The sequence below is a fragment of the Myotis lucifugus genome, unplaced genomic scaffold, assembly GCF_000147115.1.
Source record: "Myotis lucifugus unplaced genomic scaffold, Myoluc2.0 scaffold_351, whole genome shotgun sequence".
In the NCBI taxonomy this organism is placed as follows: Eukaryota; Metazoa; Chordata; class Mammalia; order Chiroptera; family Vespertilionidae; genus Myotis; species Myotis lucifugus.
The window spans coordinates 220,371-237,682 of NW_005871399.1; the positions used below are offsets into that span (position 1 = coordinate 220,371).

Sequence of the window (17,312 nt, forward strand, 5' to 3'; positions counted from 1 at the left end):
AGAGCCAAATTTTTTAAACTTAAACTATATAGGTAGGTACACTGTTATTAACTTAATTAGGGTACTCCTAAGGCTTAGGAAGAGCCACACTCAAGGGGCCAAAGAGCCGCATGTGGCTCTCGAGCCGCAGTTTGCCGACCACAGGTGTAAACCATAGAGAGGGTGTAGCAGGTTGATGCCTCCATGCTCAGGGTTAAGGTGGCAGAAGCTTCCTTTGCACTTTCTTCTGATCGTTTTGTCCCAGCTCCAGGTCCCTCGTATTGGCTAGTGGGCTTAAGCCAAGAAATAGTGTGAGACTCTCCCATGGCTTCTTGGGGTTCTCTAAGGCAGTGGTTCTCAAAGAGAGGTCCCTGGACAAGCATCACCTGGGAGGTTGTCAGAAATGCAAATCCTCAGGCCCCATCCCAGACCTACTGCGTGAGTCTCAAACTTTTACCTACATCAGAATCTCTAGGGCAGCGGCTCTCAACCTGTGGGTCGCAACCCCTTTGGGGGTCGAACGACCCTTTCACAGGGGTCGCCTAAATACATCCTGCATATCAGATATTTACATTACGATTCCTAACAGTAGTAAAATTACAGTTATGAAATAGCAACGAAAATAATTTTATGGTTGGGGGTCACCACAACATGAGGAACTGTATTAAAGGGTCGCGGCATTAGGAAGGTAAGAACCACGGCTCTAGGGGCTTTGTAAGAACACAGATTGCTGGGAGAGAGAGAGAGAGAGAGAGAGAGGTCTGGGGGATGGGAATGGGAATTTGCATTTTTTTAAAATATATTTTTATTGATTTTAGAGAGGAAGGAAGAGGGAGAGTTAGAAACATCAATGATGAGAGAGAATCACTGATTGGCTGTCTCCTGCACCCCCCCCCCCCCCCCCCTGGGGATCGAGCCCGCAACCCGGGCATGTGCCCTTGACCGGAATCGAACCTGGGACCCTTCAGTCTGCAGGCCGACGCTCTATCCATCGAGCCAAACCGGCTAGGGCAGGGAATTTGCATTTTTAACAAGCTACCAGGTGGTGCTGAGGCTGCTGGTCCAATTAAGTACCAGGTTCAAGATTACCTTTGAAAGGGTTAAAGAGAATAAAATCGGGCAGAGGAAAACTTATTGTGCTTAGCGGATATCTTGCACAAACTTGCAGCCTTGAGCACCGCATAGTTCAGATAAACCAGAGGACACCTGGCGGTGGGAGGAACGAAGGACCAGACCCTTATGTCAGCCAACCACCAAACTGCTTGCAGCCAGCAACAGCTGATAAAAGTCTCCCCTCTTCTTACACTCTCTGCTGACTCCTCTTTATCGGACTCAGCCCAGTCTGCACCCAGACGCCTGAAATAAAAACTTTTTGATACACTATAGCCTCATGTCATAGGTGCGTGACCCCAGCCCACGCTGAACCTTTCAACCTTTTCTGACAAAGGACAATGGGGTCCCCCACAAGGTTGGTTTGCAGCCATAGGACTCCCCACCTCCTAGCACAGTAAAGAGCTCGCCTACAAACCATGGTGAACTGCCCAGGGAAAAACAATTGTTTGCAGATAAACTTCACGCAGCAAGAGGTGGGATAAAAGATAGCCTTTAAAAACAGCAGAGGAGGCCTTGAAAGAGGCAGAACTGTTTCTTTCAGGAATCTCAGGCCAAACGCTTAAACACAAATGACCTCACCTTGCTCTTCCAGCCACAAAACAAAATGTTCTTTTAACCCTGGCAGATACATCCTCCCCCACCTTCGGGCTGGTGTCATCCCTGGACGAAAAAGGCGCCACGTACTAAACCTGACAAGCTCAGGGAGGCCTACATGCAGCCTTACAAACTCAGAGACCAAAAGTAGCCACATAGGGTAGTCTGCAATTGTAACTTTTTAACTAAAACAGTTCGTGGTGGTAGTCACGTCCTAGGCCAGTATTTTTCCCTAACAAAGGTCAATGTTTACCTTAATGAGTCTGCGGTTTTTTGTTTTTTTGCATTTACGGTAACATTTCTTTGGAATATCAAAATAATTTCCTTTCCCCCACCACTCTAAGCACAATCACACCAGAGCAAAGACCACAAATCTTCACCTTATTATTATGTTAATTAACCGTGACCTATCCTCCACCCACCTCTGTAAAAAAATGTATCTATTCCTTTTACTTTTTATCCAATTCTAGAGATTTTCCCCGCTCTGCTTTCTCGCGCCTTCCCAATCTACCACCAGTGGATTTCCGGTAACCCCCGTGCACTTCCTCCTTTGATTGTAATGTCGAAAGATGCAAAACTGCCATTCTGCAGAGCATTTTCTCAGTCCGTTGAGATTCTGCTTCCCTTGTCGTCAGTTTGGCTCAGCTAAACTCATACAGATTTTCTACAGGTTTGAGCGTTTCTTAGGTTGCCAGGAGTGTTTGGAAATACCTCAACCTGGGCCACACCCTCAGAGGCCGATTTAGCTCGACGGGAAGTGGGGCCCCGGGGCTGAGAACCAAGGCTGCAATGGTCCGATTAGACTGTGGGTTAGGTTCCTGAACGGGTCTCTTCCATGTCACAAGTCGGTAAACACAGCAGCAGCTCTGGGCTCCACAACGGACCAACGGTGGAAAGATAATAACCAAGGGAGAGTCTAGTGTTTTTTACAGTCATTTGTATCAAAATACTCCTTCCCGTCTCTCCCTCACCCTCTCAGCTTCTCAACACCTGGTGGGGGGGTTGGTAAAAACAAAGAGGTACTTAATTTGCACAGAAAACAGGAACTAGCTCACCATAATATAAGCCAGGTGAAAAAGGATGTGTGAGAGAGAAAATCTAGAGAACGCCGGTCTAAAGAATAATATGTTATCCATGAAACAAACCCTAGTCCTGACCCGGAGGCTCAGTGGGTCAGAGCATCGTCCAGGTGAGCGGCTGCGGAGTGTCTCCTCCATCGGGGCACATACAAGAATCAACCAGTGACTGCATGAGTAAGTGGAACAACGAATCTATGTCTCCCTCTCTCTTGCCCTTCCTCTCTCTCAAAGTCAACATACATATGCTCAGGTGAGGATTTTTACAAAATCCCAATACCCATGTCAGACATTAAATCGGAATGTCTAGGGGGTAGGAGTCGGGCATCAGTAATTTTTAAAGATTTTGCAAGTGATTCCAATGGGCAGCAAAGTTTGGGTGCTATCCATATCAGGAGGGAGAAAAAGTGTAGGGAGTGGCAAGAGTAGAGTAGGAGGTGGTGGCAGTATTGCCAAAATCTTGATTAGACGAAGCAGGTCAGACAAGGTACTCTCATTGTATACGCCCCTTCTCCCTCTGCCAAGCTTCCAACATGGATCTACTGGGAAGTTAAGAATATTAAAATAGAGAGAAGTATTAACTTGCTTAACCGTATTTGAGGATTTCTTTTAGTGAGAAAGGAAGGGGCAGAAGCTTCAGAATAGTTTACTGTCGACACAAAGCATGTGCTCAAGAAATATTCTTGATGGGGTGACCGGAATGTCCTCATTTCCTGTATCGCCAGTCAATTGTACTGAAGCAATGAAGCATAGTAACATTCATCTCGGTAAAAACTGCTGTTTGAATTTTATCCCTGCTATTCTGGCTTCTGTACACACCTGCTTAAACAATAGGGTAGTTACCTCAGTTTCCAGATTGAGACCTGGAAACTCACATAAATCACCCCATTATGTTGCCAGCCCACATCACAAAGGCTATTCTCCCGTGTCTGAGGACCAGAACCACAAAATTGCTTTCCTTAACTCAGTGGCTCCAGGAATACTTTCTGGTGACTCAGTGGCTCCAGGAGCTGAAACTATAGATAACCTTTAAGGATTATTAACTTTGCTCAATTCTGCTTCTGTAAAACTGCTTTCGCAAGGTAATTCCACATTCCAATGTCTAGCAGGATGTGGTTTTTGCCTTTATAAGATGGCTACTGCCCTCACTCAGGCACTATGAGATTTGGAGAGCATTTGCCCCCATGTAGTCGCCGGCTTTGAAAAAAATGTGGCACCTTAATTAGACTTCTTGAGGCGTCCTTGTGTGATTCGAGGGGTACACTACAACAGTACCATAGAGAAGCAAGGAATATGTCACCTAACCTCGGAGAAAACAGTACTTTCTTCATCTTCATTCACTCTGCACTAAAGAACACTCCCCCGACCCTCCGCAAAGAACACACACATAAAACCTGCCTCTCACTCTACCAGGAAGTGATCCTCACATCCTGGTTCTGAAAGTGTGATCCCTGAGCCTCTGCAAAGAAATCCTCAGGGTGATGTTAAAACGCAGATTCAGATCCCGGCCCAACCAGCTCCTTCTGAACCAGAAGTTCTGATGTGTGACTTGGGGAGCTGCATTTTAATAAGCTCGCCCCACCCCCCACCAGGTGATCCAGATATACAGCAATGTTCCAGAAGTACTGCTCCAACGCTGGGGGCCACCCAGGATTGATCCATCAGCACTGGGGGGAGGAGGGGAGTGTTGCAACTCTCATTTATTTTCTAAAAGAGTGAAAAAATCATTGGCTGGGTTGAGGGGAGAGGCAGTTAACTGGTTCATTTAGAAGGGGCACCAGAGAGCCTTTAGGACTGAAAGAAATCGTCTTTATCTTGACCACGGTGGTTACATGAGTGTATCCCCTTGTCAAGGCTCTTCAACTGTACCTTTAAGTGGTACGTTTTACTGTATGTAAATCATACCTCAATAAGGTTGACTTTAAAGTTTTATTAAAAGGTAAAAATGTATCAAATGTTTAATATACAAATTAAGAGTTATGCCCGACTGAAGTGGCTCAGTTGGTTGAGTATTGTCCTGTGCACCACAATGTTCAATCGCAGGTAAGGACACATAGGGAAGGTAACCAACCAATGTCTGTCTCTCTCTCTCTCTCTCTCTCTCTTTCTCTCTCTCCCCCCCTTCCTCTCTCTAGGCATGTCCTCAGGGTGAGGATTAAAAAAAAAAAGACATATACATTACATTATTAAATAAATATATACATAAATAGTGGCTCAGTGCACAAAATTCATGCACATTAAAAGGGAATTAATTAGAGGAAATATTTTAATATTGCTATTTGCCCTTTCTCTATAATAGAAGTGTCAGAGATGAAAAAAATTAGTAAAATGTATATGAAAATAATATACAAATTTATTAATAAACTGGGCGGGGACACACACAGGCAGCGCCACGTCCCAGGTCAGGGACACAGGCAGGCAGCGTCATGTCAGTGCTGGGTGGAGACGCACGCAGGCCACGCCATGTCAGCGCTGGGCGGGGACGCACGCAGGCCACACCATGTCAGCGCTGGGCGGGGACGCACGCAGGCCGCGCCATGTCAGCGCTGGGCAGGGATGCATGCAGGCAGTGTCACGTTAGCGCTGGGCAGGCCTGCACTCACTTCTGCCGGGTACTGCCTCCGCCGGGGGCCACCCCTGGGTCGGGCGGCCTCCGGGCCAGGCCACGTGGGGGCCACCTCCGCTGGGAGCTGCCTTGGGCTGGGCCCGGAAGGCCTCCTAGTGATGGAAGTCCCCGCCCACCCGCTCCTGCTGTGCATGCCTCCTGCTGAGCAGTTGTGATGTTATAGCGCCCCGGACAATTTGCATATTCCTCTATTATATAGGATAGGTGTACACAATCAAAATTTCCTCTATTGACGGGCAAGGAATCAAAACTGTTCAGAAACTACTTCTCTCTAGATGACGTCTCTTAACCTGATGCTCTGAGTTGGTCTGAAATATATTGAGTCTCTTCTCAGTAGGGGAGTGTTAAAAGATCATAAAATAGGTCTCTACTCTCTCCTTCCAATCCTAGTTCAGCTCCCCTGCTCCAACTTGGTGAAACTGATTTCTCACTGGGCCTGATATCCTTGGTCCTTCTGGATTCTTTTACTCCTTTCCCACCCCATCTTGGGGCCTTGCCAATTCCAAAGTAGCCTACAGGTAAAGGTCACAACAGATACATGTTTGGAAGTAAATGTGGTCAGAAACAGTAAGCATTTTAGAAGCCTTTTATAGAAGGAAAACAAATCTATACTTATTGTAAATATTTATTTTTGCCATCACTATATTCTGTTTAAAAGTAGAAAATATTGGGGGGAGAGGGGATAAAAGATCAACCAAAGAGCTTGTATGCATATAAGTATAACCAATGGACACAGACAATGGGGGAGGGGGTGGAGGCTGGGGGGCGGGGGCAGGCTGGGAGAGGACAATGAGGGGAAAAGAGGACATATGTAATACTTTCAACAATAAAGAATTATTTTTTTAAAGTAGAAAATATTGTTATCAGATGCCTATTTATCACTATTTTGGATTTTATCATGATTCAGTATCACTTATAAGGTCGTGGTTTCTTACTGTTTACAGAAAGCTGCAGAAAATGATAGTCAAATTGGATCAAATTAAAATAAACTCAGAGAATCTATAAAGAGAAAAATTTCCAAATGAGCACTCCCTCCTGGGAGCCAGCCCATGCCTTTCCCTTTCCCTTTCCCTTTCCTTTTCCCTTCCCCTTCCCCCGCCCCCGCCCCCGGCCCCCTCCCCCTCCCCCTCCCTGCCCCAGGCAGGTTACCATTAGCTTCCTCACTCCCAAGCTCCAAGGGCCATTCCTTTACCTCCTACTTGCTTCCTAAATCCATTTCTTTCTTCTTTTATAAATATGTTTTTATTGATTTTTTTTTTTTTAGAGAGAAGGGAGAGGGATAGAGAGATGGAAAGATCTGCTTCCTCCTGCACACCCCCTACTGGGGATCAAGCCTGACACCTGGGCATGTGCCCTGACAGGGAATGGAACTGGTTTGATGGATCATGGGTCATGAGTCAACGCTCAACCACTGAGCCACATTGGCCTGGCCTAAGCCCATTTCTTGTAGAAACTACTTCTTCTGTCTCTGTGATTTAACAAATAAATGTTCTCGTACCAAAAACATAAAAAATAAAAGAAAATTTCCAAATCATTCTTACAGGGTACACACATCTGTGCCTTGATGTCACAGAAAATGGCAGGTCCCCAAGGCCATCGGCCTAACAACATGACTGCACGGACAGAGCACAATGAGCAACAGAAGGAACTTCCAGGAAGACACCTCCTGGGTAAATACACCCACACAAATGACATGTGACATACAAAAGTAAAAGGCAAACCGAAGTGAAAGAAGCCAGACACAATGCAACAGATCTCGTATGATTCCATTTAGAGGAAACATCCCGAATAGGCAAATCTGCAAAGACAGTAGGTCAGAGGTGACCATGGGCTGGGGAGAGGAAGAGGAGTGACTGTTCATGGGCATGGCTTTGTGGGGAGATGAAAATGTCCTGGAACTAGACGGTAGTGAGGGTTGCACAACATCATGAGTATGCTTATTGCCACCGAACTATATACAGTTTGCAATGATAAGAAATTAAAATAATAATAATAAAGTCTATTACAGACAGAGAACTAAGATGACAAAAAAAAAAAAAAAGCAAATAAGCAACTACTAAGAAGTAGACACCAAGTAAGACAAGCAATGTGACTTAAAAGAGCTACAAGCCAGAATATAGGAAGAATTAAAACCAGACCTAGCAGGTTTGGCTCAGTAGATAGAGCGTCGGCCTACGGGCTGAAGGGTCCTGGGTTCGATTCCAGTCAAGGGCACATGCCCAGTAGGAGGCGTGCAGGAGGCAGCTGATCAATGATTCTCTCTCATCACTGATGTTTCTATCTCTCCCTCTCCCTTTCTCTCTGAAATTAATAAAAATATATTTTTAAAATAATAATAATTAAAACCACAATGAGGTACATTTCACATTCCTGGTTTTAGAACAAATTTTAAAAAGCTGATGATATCAATTGGCAAGGAAATGAAGGAAGGGACCCTCATATTCTTCTGCAGGGATGAAACTTGGTATACAGCCCTGGCCAGTGTGGCTCAGTCCGATGGGCATTCTCTTATGCACCGAAGGGTCGTGGGCTCAATTCTGGTTGCAGGTTCTATCCATGCTTGGGAAGTATGCAGGAGGCAACCAATCAATCCATGTTTCTCTCACATTGATGTCTCTCTCTGTCTCTCCCTCTCCCTTCCTCTCTCTAAAATCAATGGAAACAGCCAGGCCAGTGAGGGTCAGTGGTTGAGCGTCAACCCATGCACAAAGAGGTTGCCGGTTGGATTGCTGGTCAGGGCACATGACTGGGTTGTGGGCTCGATCTCCAGTGGGGGCTGTGTCTCTTCCTTTCTGTCCCTCTAAAAATCAATAAAAACATTTTTTAAAAAGGTTAAGTTTGGATATTCACTACTAGATACCTAGGGAACTCTTGCATGTGTGCACAAGGAAAGATATATCAAAATGTCCAACGCATCACGGTTTGTTATAGCAAAAAATTGAAAACAATCTACACTTTGGGGGTAGGGGAGGCCAGGGGATTGTCAAGGGCGGGGAAAAAAAAAAGAGAGACATATGTAATACTCTTTGTAACACTTTAAGCAATAAAACAATTTTAAAAAATCTACACTTTAATAATATGAAAATTTATATGCAAATTGTGTACATTCATACAAAAGAAAGCTATACATCTGAATGAACTAGAGCAGTCACTCTCCTAAAATCTGTGGGACTGGGGCAAAATAAAATAGAGGTCCATGCACCAAGTGTCTAAATACTTAAAACTAATTAATCAAGCTAAGAAATGGTTCAATAAAACATGTTCTATCTTCCTATCTATATAAAAGCCTAAGCGACTGTTCAACCATTCGACTGGTAGCTATGACGCACACTGACCACCAGGGGGCAGATGCTCAATGCACAGGCATGGACACATGGAACAGACTGATGAATCTCAGAGGGAAGAGGGGAGGGGGGAAGGTGGGAAGAGATTAACCAAAGATCTTATATGCATACTAGAGGCCCTGGGGTCTCTTGGCCTGGCCTACAGGAATGGGGCCAAAACCAGCAGTTTGACATCCCCCGAGGGGTCCTGGATTGCGAGAGGGTGCAAGCCAGGCCAAGGGACCCCACCAGTGCACGAATCCGTGCACCGGGTGCACCGGGCCTCTAGTACTTTTATAATGACTTGGAAGGCCGAGTTGGAATTTAGAATTCTCAGACCTCAGAGTTCTATGGTAAGAAACAACAGAATGAAGAAAGTTCAGCTAGGCTCTTCCCAACCCAGGCTCTTGTGCCACACTGCTCATGCAATCATGCAAAGGCAATGGACATGCCAGCCAAATTTCTTCCACATGTATGAAGACCTGGGGAAGAAGCCCACACAAGCTCCAGAAATAGGCTTGGGAATTCCAGGGTCCCAGCAACTAGAGCATGGCCGAGAAGGTGATGAGGCATTCCTTGGCCTCCTGGGCTCCTCAAAAAGTAAGGACACAACTGGAGGAGGGCTGGAACTAGGGCCTGTAGAGCAGAGGGTGCAGGGCAGAAGTCCATCTTGCCCAGTTCTCAAGGTGGTACCAAAATAGGGCTCTGTATATTAGGGGTGAGTCTCAGAAACATCATGCTGCACAAACAAGAGAAAACAAAGCAAAAATTTATACATCTGGTATTGATGACGTTTATAGGCACACACGTATGTAGAAAAATAATGAGAAAAATAAATACCAAATGTACCACAGTGGTGATGGGATTGTAAACTGGTACAGCCATTGTGGAAAACAGCATGGAGGTTCCTCAAATAATTAAAATAAGAAATACCAGTCCTGGCCAATGTGTCTCTGTGGTTAGGGCGCCAGCCCACACACCAGAGGGTCTTGGTGGGTTTGATTCCCGGTCAAGGGCACGTACCTGGGTTGCAGGTTCTATTCCTGGCCCCAGTTAGGGCTCATGCAGGAAGAAACCAATCAATGAGTCTCTCTCACATGAAAGTCTCCCTCTCTCTCTCTCTTTTCCCCTCCATCTTTCCCTCCCACTTCTAGGTATATATCTAAAGGAAATGAAATCACTATCACAAAGATATTCCTGCATTCCCATGCTCATTGCAACATTATTCACAGTAGCCAAGACATGAAAACAACCTAAGTGTCCATGGACAGATGAAAGGATAAAGAAAATGTGGTATATATGTATACAATGGAACATTATACAGCCATAAAAGAAGTAAATCCTGCCATTTGTGACAACACGTATGAACCTAAAAGACATTATGCTAAGTGAAATAAGCCAGTTACAGAAAGACAAATACTGCATCATCTCACTTAAACATGAAATCTAAAAAAAAGCCAAAATCATTTAAGAAGAGAGTAGAATTGTCAGGGGTGTGGGGAGGGATGTTGGTCAAAGGGTACAAACTATCAGTTATAAGTTCTAAAGATCTAAGGTACACTATGGGGCGCGGGTACAGTGTTTTGGCCAGGTTCAAGCCTCAGACTAATGAAAGGACAGGGCCCTCTCATTGCCACGTGCAAGTCCCAGCTGGAGGGCAGGGCCCTCCCAGCACAATTATAGCCAACGGCTGTGGTTGTAAGCTTGAACCTATGGTCCGAACACGTAGCCCCACGTGCCTTGTGATAGAGTTCGGGTGCATGTAGTTGAGTGAGGTTGGAACTCACGAGAATGCTGTAAACAACTTGATCACGCCCCTACTTTGCCTCGTGGCATCTGCTATAAAATAAAGACACGGCTTGTGGGCACTGGCGCTGGCGCTGTCTCCTCATCAGGGAGCAGTGTCCCACTGAGACCCAGCTTTCATTCTCTTGTCTGTCTTTTCTCAATCCTTTCACCCCGCCCCCCCGCCCCCAAACTCAGGGTCACTGAACTAGGCTGAGCTGGCGTGGCACATAAGGCGCCCTGGGGCTGAGTATGCCATGGCCGTGCCAGCTCCCCACATATGGTGCCCGACCAGGGACTGAGTTCCGGCTCCCCACAGTACACCATGGTGACCATAGTTAATAATAATGTATACTAAAATTTGCTGAGAGAATTGATCTTAAGTGTATATTTTTGGCAGCATGGTTTGTTGTAGCCAAAAATTGGAAATATCCCAGTGCTCATTATTGGAAGAACAGGTACTGAATTGTGGTATAAATCATTTGATGAAATACTACACAGCTGTTATAATTAATGAACTATCCTGCTGGTGTGGTTCAGTGGTTGAGCATTGACCCATGAACCAGGAGGTCAGGGTTCGATTGCAGATCAGGGCATATGCCCAGGTTGCAGGCTCGATCCCCCAGTGGGGGCTGTGTAGGAGGCAGCTGATCAATGATTCTCTCTCATCATTGATGTTTCTCTCTCTCTCTCTCTCTCTCTCTCTCTCTCCCTTACTCTCTGAAATCAATAAAAATATATTTTTAAAAAGATAAGCAAAAATGAAAGATGCAAACATTTATTTATTCTGGAAGATGAGTTGTAAGCTTATTCTTTTATAAAACTTTTATTATATTAATATACTCAGAATATATATACAGTCGGGCCTTGACTTCCGAGTTTAATTCGTTCCATGACAGAGCTCGTAACTCAAATTACTCGTATGTCAAATCAATTTTCACCATTACAATGAATTGAAATGCCATTAATCAGTGTGGCGTTCACTGTGACGTTCACTGCGCCAACTAGCAGTGGGGTATCTGAAGCTGGTTCGTAACCAAATTTTAGCTCGCAACTCAAAGCAAAAAAATCAGCCAAGAGACGACTAGTATCTCGAAAAACTCATTAGTCAGGACACTCGTAAGTCAAGGCCCCACTGTACTCTGGTGCTTGTTATACTATTCTTTGCACTTTTTGTCCTTTTGGGTGGTTGCGGATTTTTTGTTTTGTTTTGTTTTCAGTTTATGAAGCAGTCAACTAACCCTCTCTCCACCTACCTATGCTCAACCAAAGTTCACCACAGAGGAAAGAAAGGCATACAAACAGGAAAGAGCACAGAGGAAACAGCCACATGAGCAGAAACCACAAAGCTGGTCGAAAATACAGACACCTGCTTTAAACAGAAATCATGCTTGCAAAAAAATAACTGGAATTAATGAAAGATCACAGTTCACACAGCTATTTGACCACACAAGCAGCTAGTCAAGAAGTTATGCAGATATAGGCTCAACACCAACTCTGCCAGTTATCTATGTGAACTTCAGTAAATTTCTAAACAGCTCTAGGCCTGAGTTTCCTTACATTAAGTGGGGCTTACAATACCTACCTCAAAAATCATGGTAAAGACTAACTTGGATACCTATTCTAAAGTGCTCATTAGAGTGCGTGGTTCGTGGTTATTTGCCCAATGAATTCTAGTTATGGTTTGTGTGTCAGAACTAGGATTAGAACTCCACCAGTGGGCATAATATTTCAGCAAAGCAAACAGCAATATCCAAGCTGATGCACCGAAACAAATAATTACCCAACAATAAAGCAAGCCATGTTGCTGACTAAAATGTATGGCTAAAAGCGATGTAAGAGAAAAGATGAACTACAGAATAGGAGAGATCCCACTTACGTATAACAGCCCCACAGAAGCAGTTTTATAAATCTAGCAAAATGCAAACAGTCTTCAACAGAACAGTTTACCAAACTGAATGGTAATTAACCAGTGATCAAAGAATCAAGTCCTCAGACTCCCATACTTCAAGTTTTAGAAGATAAGGTTTTATAAGTTGCTAAGATGGGGAGAACATTTTTAAAACATACTTGGGAGAAAAACATATTTTTAGGCTCCAAGGCAAAAAGAAAAAAAAAAATTCTCCCAAGGGTCCTTATTATGAAGACGCAATGTACATTGATGGATTAAAAATTTGTAATTCTCAAATTCAAAAGTGATGTAAAAGAAATAAAAGTTAATAAAAAATATTACAAGACAAATAAATGTAAGAAATCAGAATGGATCACTTCATTAAAAAAAGTAACTTTAATGAATTCCCCAAAAGATCCATCCCAACTTTCACTGACCAAATTATCCCTATATTATATATATATATATATATATATATATATAATTTTAAAATATAGAAAAGTAAAGGTTGACAACCCAATTTGTGACCTTAAGATGGTTTTGATGTCTTAAAACAGGCAAAAAATAAAGTTCAAAAAACTAAAGTTTCTCAAAGTCATAAAACTAAAGTTTCTAAACTAATGTTTCTAAAGTTGGTGTATAAGAAATTGAAACAAAATTTCTAAATATATTATTTATGTAACATATCCACAATAGCTGTCTGATGTGAATGAATTAAAATTATACCTTTTTTGGGGTCAGATCAGCACAAAATTTTTGTGTGCCGAAGAATATCAGTAATTAGTTTGTGTGTCACGAGATAAAGAAGGTTGAAAATCACTGCTTTAGATAGTATTTATGAAGCAAATGAACTCTTTTTGGTTTAAAATAACACATGGGAGTTGGGGATGGATATAGGGAGGAAGGAATAAATGAAATTGTCTATAATTTTAAAACTGTTGAAGCAAAATGATGTGTACATGGGGTTCATCATTCTCTTTTCATTACTTTAATATAGTTTTTAAATATCTATAGTAAAAAAATCAAAAGAAGCATATATATTTAAAGCTTAATTAGGTCTTGAAGCCAACACAAGCTGGTGAAAAAAAATTTCACAACAGAAAGAGATAACAAAGCCTTTCTACTCTATTGTTATTCAGTATATTACTAGAATGTTCCTTTCCTTCCCTTTGTATCTTCCTCTTTCCGTCCTTTCTTCCTTCCTGACTTCATCCTCGCTGTGACTTAGTTCTCTCCCTCTGTACACACAGCTTCCTAAAAGTCAAAAATACTTGCACATTGGTGCCTCACAACATATTCATATATATATTTTTAAACAACAAAGCACATTCAAGCACTTTTTAAATTTTTTTTAGTTTTACCCTAAACACACACAAAAATATTTTTAAATATTATATCAACTACCTCATCCATTTAAAACATGTCTTTTATATATATTTTATTACACATATAAAATTGGAGGTGAGTAATCGAAAGTTTTTCTCAACAGTTTGATGACCACCATTTTGGACACTACGCTATCACTTAAAGTTTTTAAGGAGGGCACAGTGTGAAAAGTCCTATATAAGAAAAATAATTGGGCAGCACTACCTAGGGACAGAAAAGTTGGGGAGAAAGACTATGGTCAGAGGCAGTCATTTACGAATTCCACAAGGCATTCATGCAGAAGGGAGATGGACCGGAGGACCAGGCAGGCAGGGGATGGGAGACCTCAATAAAGGGACTTGGTGAGGAAGGTGTTGGGAAGGATGAGAAGGGGGCTGGGGGAGTGTCAGATACCCTGCCCTGGGGAAAGGAAGATGAGATTGACTCCTATTCCGGTACAGACGCTGCTCAGACCCAGGGAGACGGAGAGCCTAGATTGGGCCGGAAGGCCTGGGCGGCCCGCGAGGCCGAGGGGCACGTGGGGGCCATCCTGGTGGATGTGACAGCTGAACCCAGACGAGTGAGCTGTCTTAGGGAGAGACGGGAGACAGGCCAAAAAGCGTAACCCAAACCTTGGGGCACACCTTGAGGCAATAAAGAACAAGCGGGGACAGAGAAAGAGCTGCTGGGAGGTAAGCCACGCTCGTTCAAAGTGGCCCCAAGAGCGGGCGGTCCGTGGCTCGGCCCCGAGAGGCCCCCAGGAAGGAGCGCGGGGAGACAACACATCATCGGTAACCGCGAATGGGACCACTCTAGTCGATGGTGCGGACGCGCATCAGGTATCGGGACACGGGACAAAGAGGGGAATGGAGACGGCCCAGGTGCGCGGCGCGGTGGGGGTGCGGGGAGCGCGCCTGGGGACAGAGGTAGCGGAGAGGTAAAGACTCAAGCTCCGGGGAGGGGAGGCTCTCCTTCCTTCCCAAACCTGCCTTCACATTCTCTAGGCCGTGGTGGGTCCCAAAGCGCCGTATTCTAAGGGAGCAGGGAGTTTAAGGGTAGTCTTCCCCAGGCAATATCGCGCTAGCCACATCGAGGAAAAGTCTGCAGGCGCAGGAGGAAGAGCTCTTCGCAGGGAAGTGAGGGGCTGGAGGCAAAGGCTGTGGGGTGCGAGGTGCCCCCGGGGGGCAACCCTGGTGGACAGCAGCCCCGACCGTCCTCCCAGCCCGGGACCCGGGACCCGGGAGCCGCCCATTCCCTAGCGGCGCACTCACCGATCCGAGTGCGTATAGTGGCAGCGGCCCAGCAGGTTGAGCTTGCAGAGGTGCAGGTTTCCGCAGTCCGTCGGGCAGAACTTGCGACGGCAGACCCGAGCTGCGGTGGTGGCCACCACGAACCGGGTGACCCCGGCCCTGCCGCCGGTCTCCAGCACCACGAAGCGGCTGGGCCCCGCCGCCTCCAGCACCTCGAGGAGCTGCGCTTCGGAGAGCGCGATCTCGTCGAGCAGCGCGTCCAGGGCCATGCGGCCCCCATGGGCGCACAGGATTTTGTGATGAAGCTGCACACCTCCGGGTCCGCCATGGCGCTGCTCTGCGCTGGACTGGCCGCGGCGCGCGACTCGGCTCGGGGAGGAATCGAAACTTACGGAGCCCGGGGGCGGGGGCGGGCGCGGGCGGCGCTCGGGCGGGGCGCGGGGTTCGCGAGCGCGCGCTCTCCCGCCGCCGTTAGCGGAGCCCAGCGGTTTCGGTTTCCCACTCGGCTCCGGGTGCAGAGGGCAGGTCCCACTGACCCCGACCGCTGTGTTCAGATTTAAAGTCAACCGCGACGGCAACCGAGTGGGAAGGCGACCAACTGCGCAGGGGGGTCTGCGGCTCCCGCTGGGTTCTAGGTTGGCGAGGGCTCGGTTCCCGGTCCGCGCAGGGCGAGACTTCTTCCGAAAGAAGTAGAACCACAGTGATCTGCAGGCGCCAGAGCGCTGTTTATAAGCCCGCCGGGGCGGCGCGTGCGGCGGGTAGGGAGCCCCCTGGAGGCTTCCTGTCTCCACCCCACCCTTCCAGGAAAAGAACACACCTCGCAAGCGCCAACTCGGGGCTGGGAGTCCAGCCTCCGGTGGTAGTCACCCTTCTCGGCCACTCCGAGGGGAATGTTATTATCTCCTGTGTTTGGGGAAGAGACTTGAGCCATCAAGCTGGAGCCCGGATGCTACCCGAGGTTCCCCAAATACGACCCACAGGCCCCAGCTCGCGGACCGCCTGGCCGGGACCGATGTGCACTTTCTCCCCCACCACCACGCGCTCCTAGAAAAACGGCGACGATGCCTCTGCCTCTCTTTTGCCATCTCTGAGCTTTTGAAAGGATCTCTTTCTGACCGTCCTTGGCCTGCCTGGAATCGCTGACCGCGGCGCCCCGGGCATCGGCTCATTCCCCACAGCAAGCGGTCACAGGGGCCTGTTTAGACGCATTCCCGGATCTCAGAAAGGTTTCTCTCTTTGGGCATTGGAACACAAGACCTTTTCCCCTGTGGGGACGCACTTGGACCTCCAGAGTTGGTGTAAAGATTATTGGAAACATTTGACCTACAAAAGATGATACGAAATTGTATCTGGAATTCTCTCGATCTGGAATTCTCTCGACCTGACAAAAGCAGAGGCTCCTGAAAATACAGCTACCATTAACTCTTCGAAAGGAGTTGACTGCTGATTTAGTTGCCTGGCGGAGACAGACTGCCCGTTCTATTAGCATCAAAAAGCCCAGTAGAACCTGCTATGCTCTCCCACTGAAGCCCTAAACTCCCCTCCCCCCTTTTGTTAAATTGAGAGACATAATCTTCTGGCTACTCCAGGACTTTTCAATCACTGGGCGCTCCCACCCCTACCCATGTGTAAATAAATCTTGTCTTTTCTCCTGTTCACCTATTGTCAGTTCATCTGCAGGCCCCCAAGCACTGGACCCAAGTTGGGAGAGGAGAAAAGTGTGTGTGCCCCCCTTCCCCCAACACTCCAAGTGAAATAAATGGGTCTCGGATCAGATCAGAAATAAACCTCTTTTTAGAATTCAGTTGTCAAATTGGAAATTCTACAAAATGATCACTGTGAATTCTCTTCAGTTTAGGAATTTGTAGTACATGAACTATGTCTCTCAGGAATAGAGGACTTTGGTATGAACACCAGCCAAACATGGGGCCCACCCAGGATCATTTGACTTTTTGTTCCCTCTGGCTATTCTATAGTTGCCTTTGATCCACTTGGCCTTAACTGTGGTCTGACAGGTTCCCAGGAAAGGGCTTTTAACCAATTCAATTCAACATAGTATAGTATATTGTATGTAGGTAGCCCTTACATTAGTTACTCGGGAAGTTTAAGAAATAGTCCCTGCTCTGAAGGAGCTGAAAGGGCAAGGGCTACGCCCTTCATCTTGCCCCGAATCCTCCATTTTGGGCAGCAGCCATGTGTTCAGCAAGGAGCTTCTTCCCGGAAGCCCAAACCTCTGCTAGCAACACCTAGGATTTCTTTAAACTAACCAATGATAATCAAGGGAAGTGCGCGCCATAGATACGACCACAT

At 46.0% G+C, this 17,312-nt stretch overlaps 1 protein-coding gene across 1 annotated transcript in view; it reads right to left on the bottom strand.

The window, feature by feature from the left end:
- Positions 1–15,784, bottom strand: part of ZC3HAV1 (zinc finger CCCH-type containing, antiviral 1) — a 54,579-nt gene extending 38,795 nt beyond the window's left edge. Inside the window, 2 exon segments of the mRNA XM_014466665.2 lie at positions 15,024–15,294; positions 15,297–15,784. Of these exon segments, the coding sequence (XP_014322151.1) occupies positions 15,024–15,294; positions 15,297–15,330 (305 nt within the window). The 5' untranslated portion in view covers positions 15,331–15,784.
- Between the last annotated feature and the right edge of the window lie 1,528 nt (positions 15,785–17,312).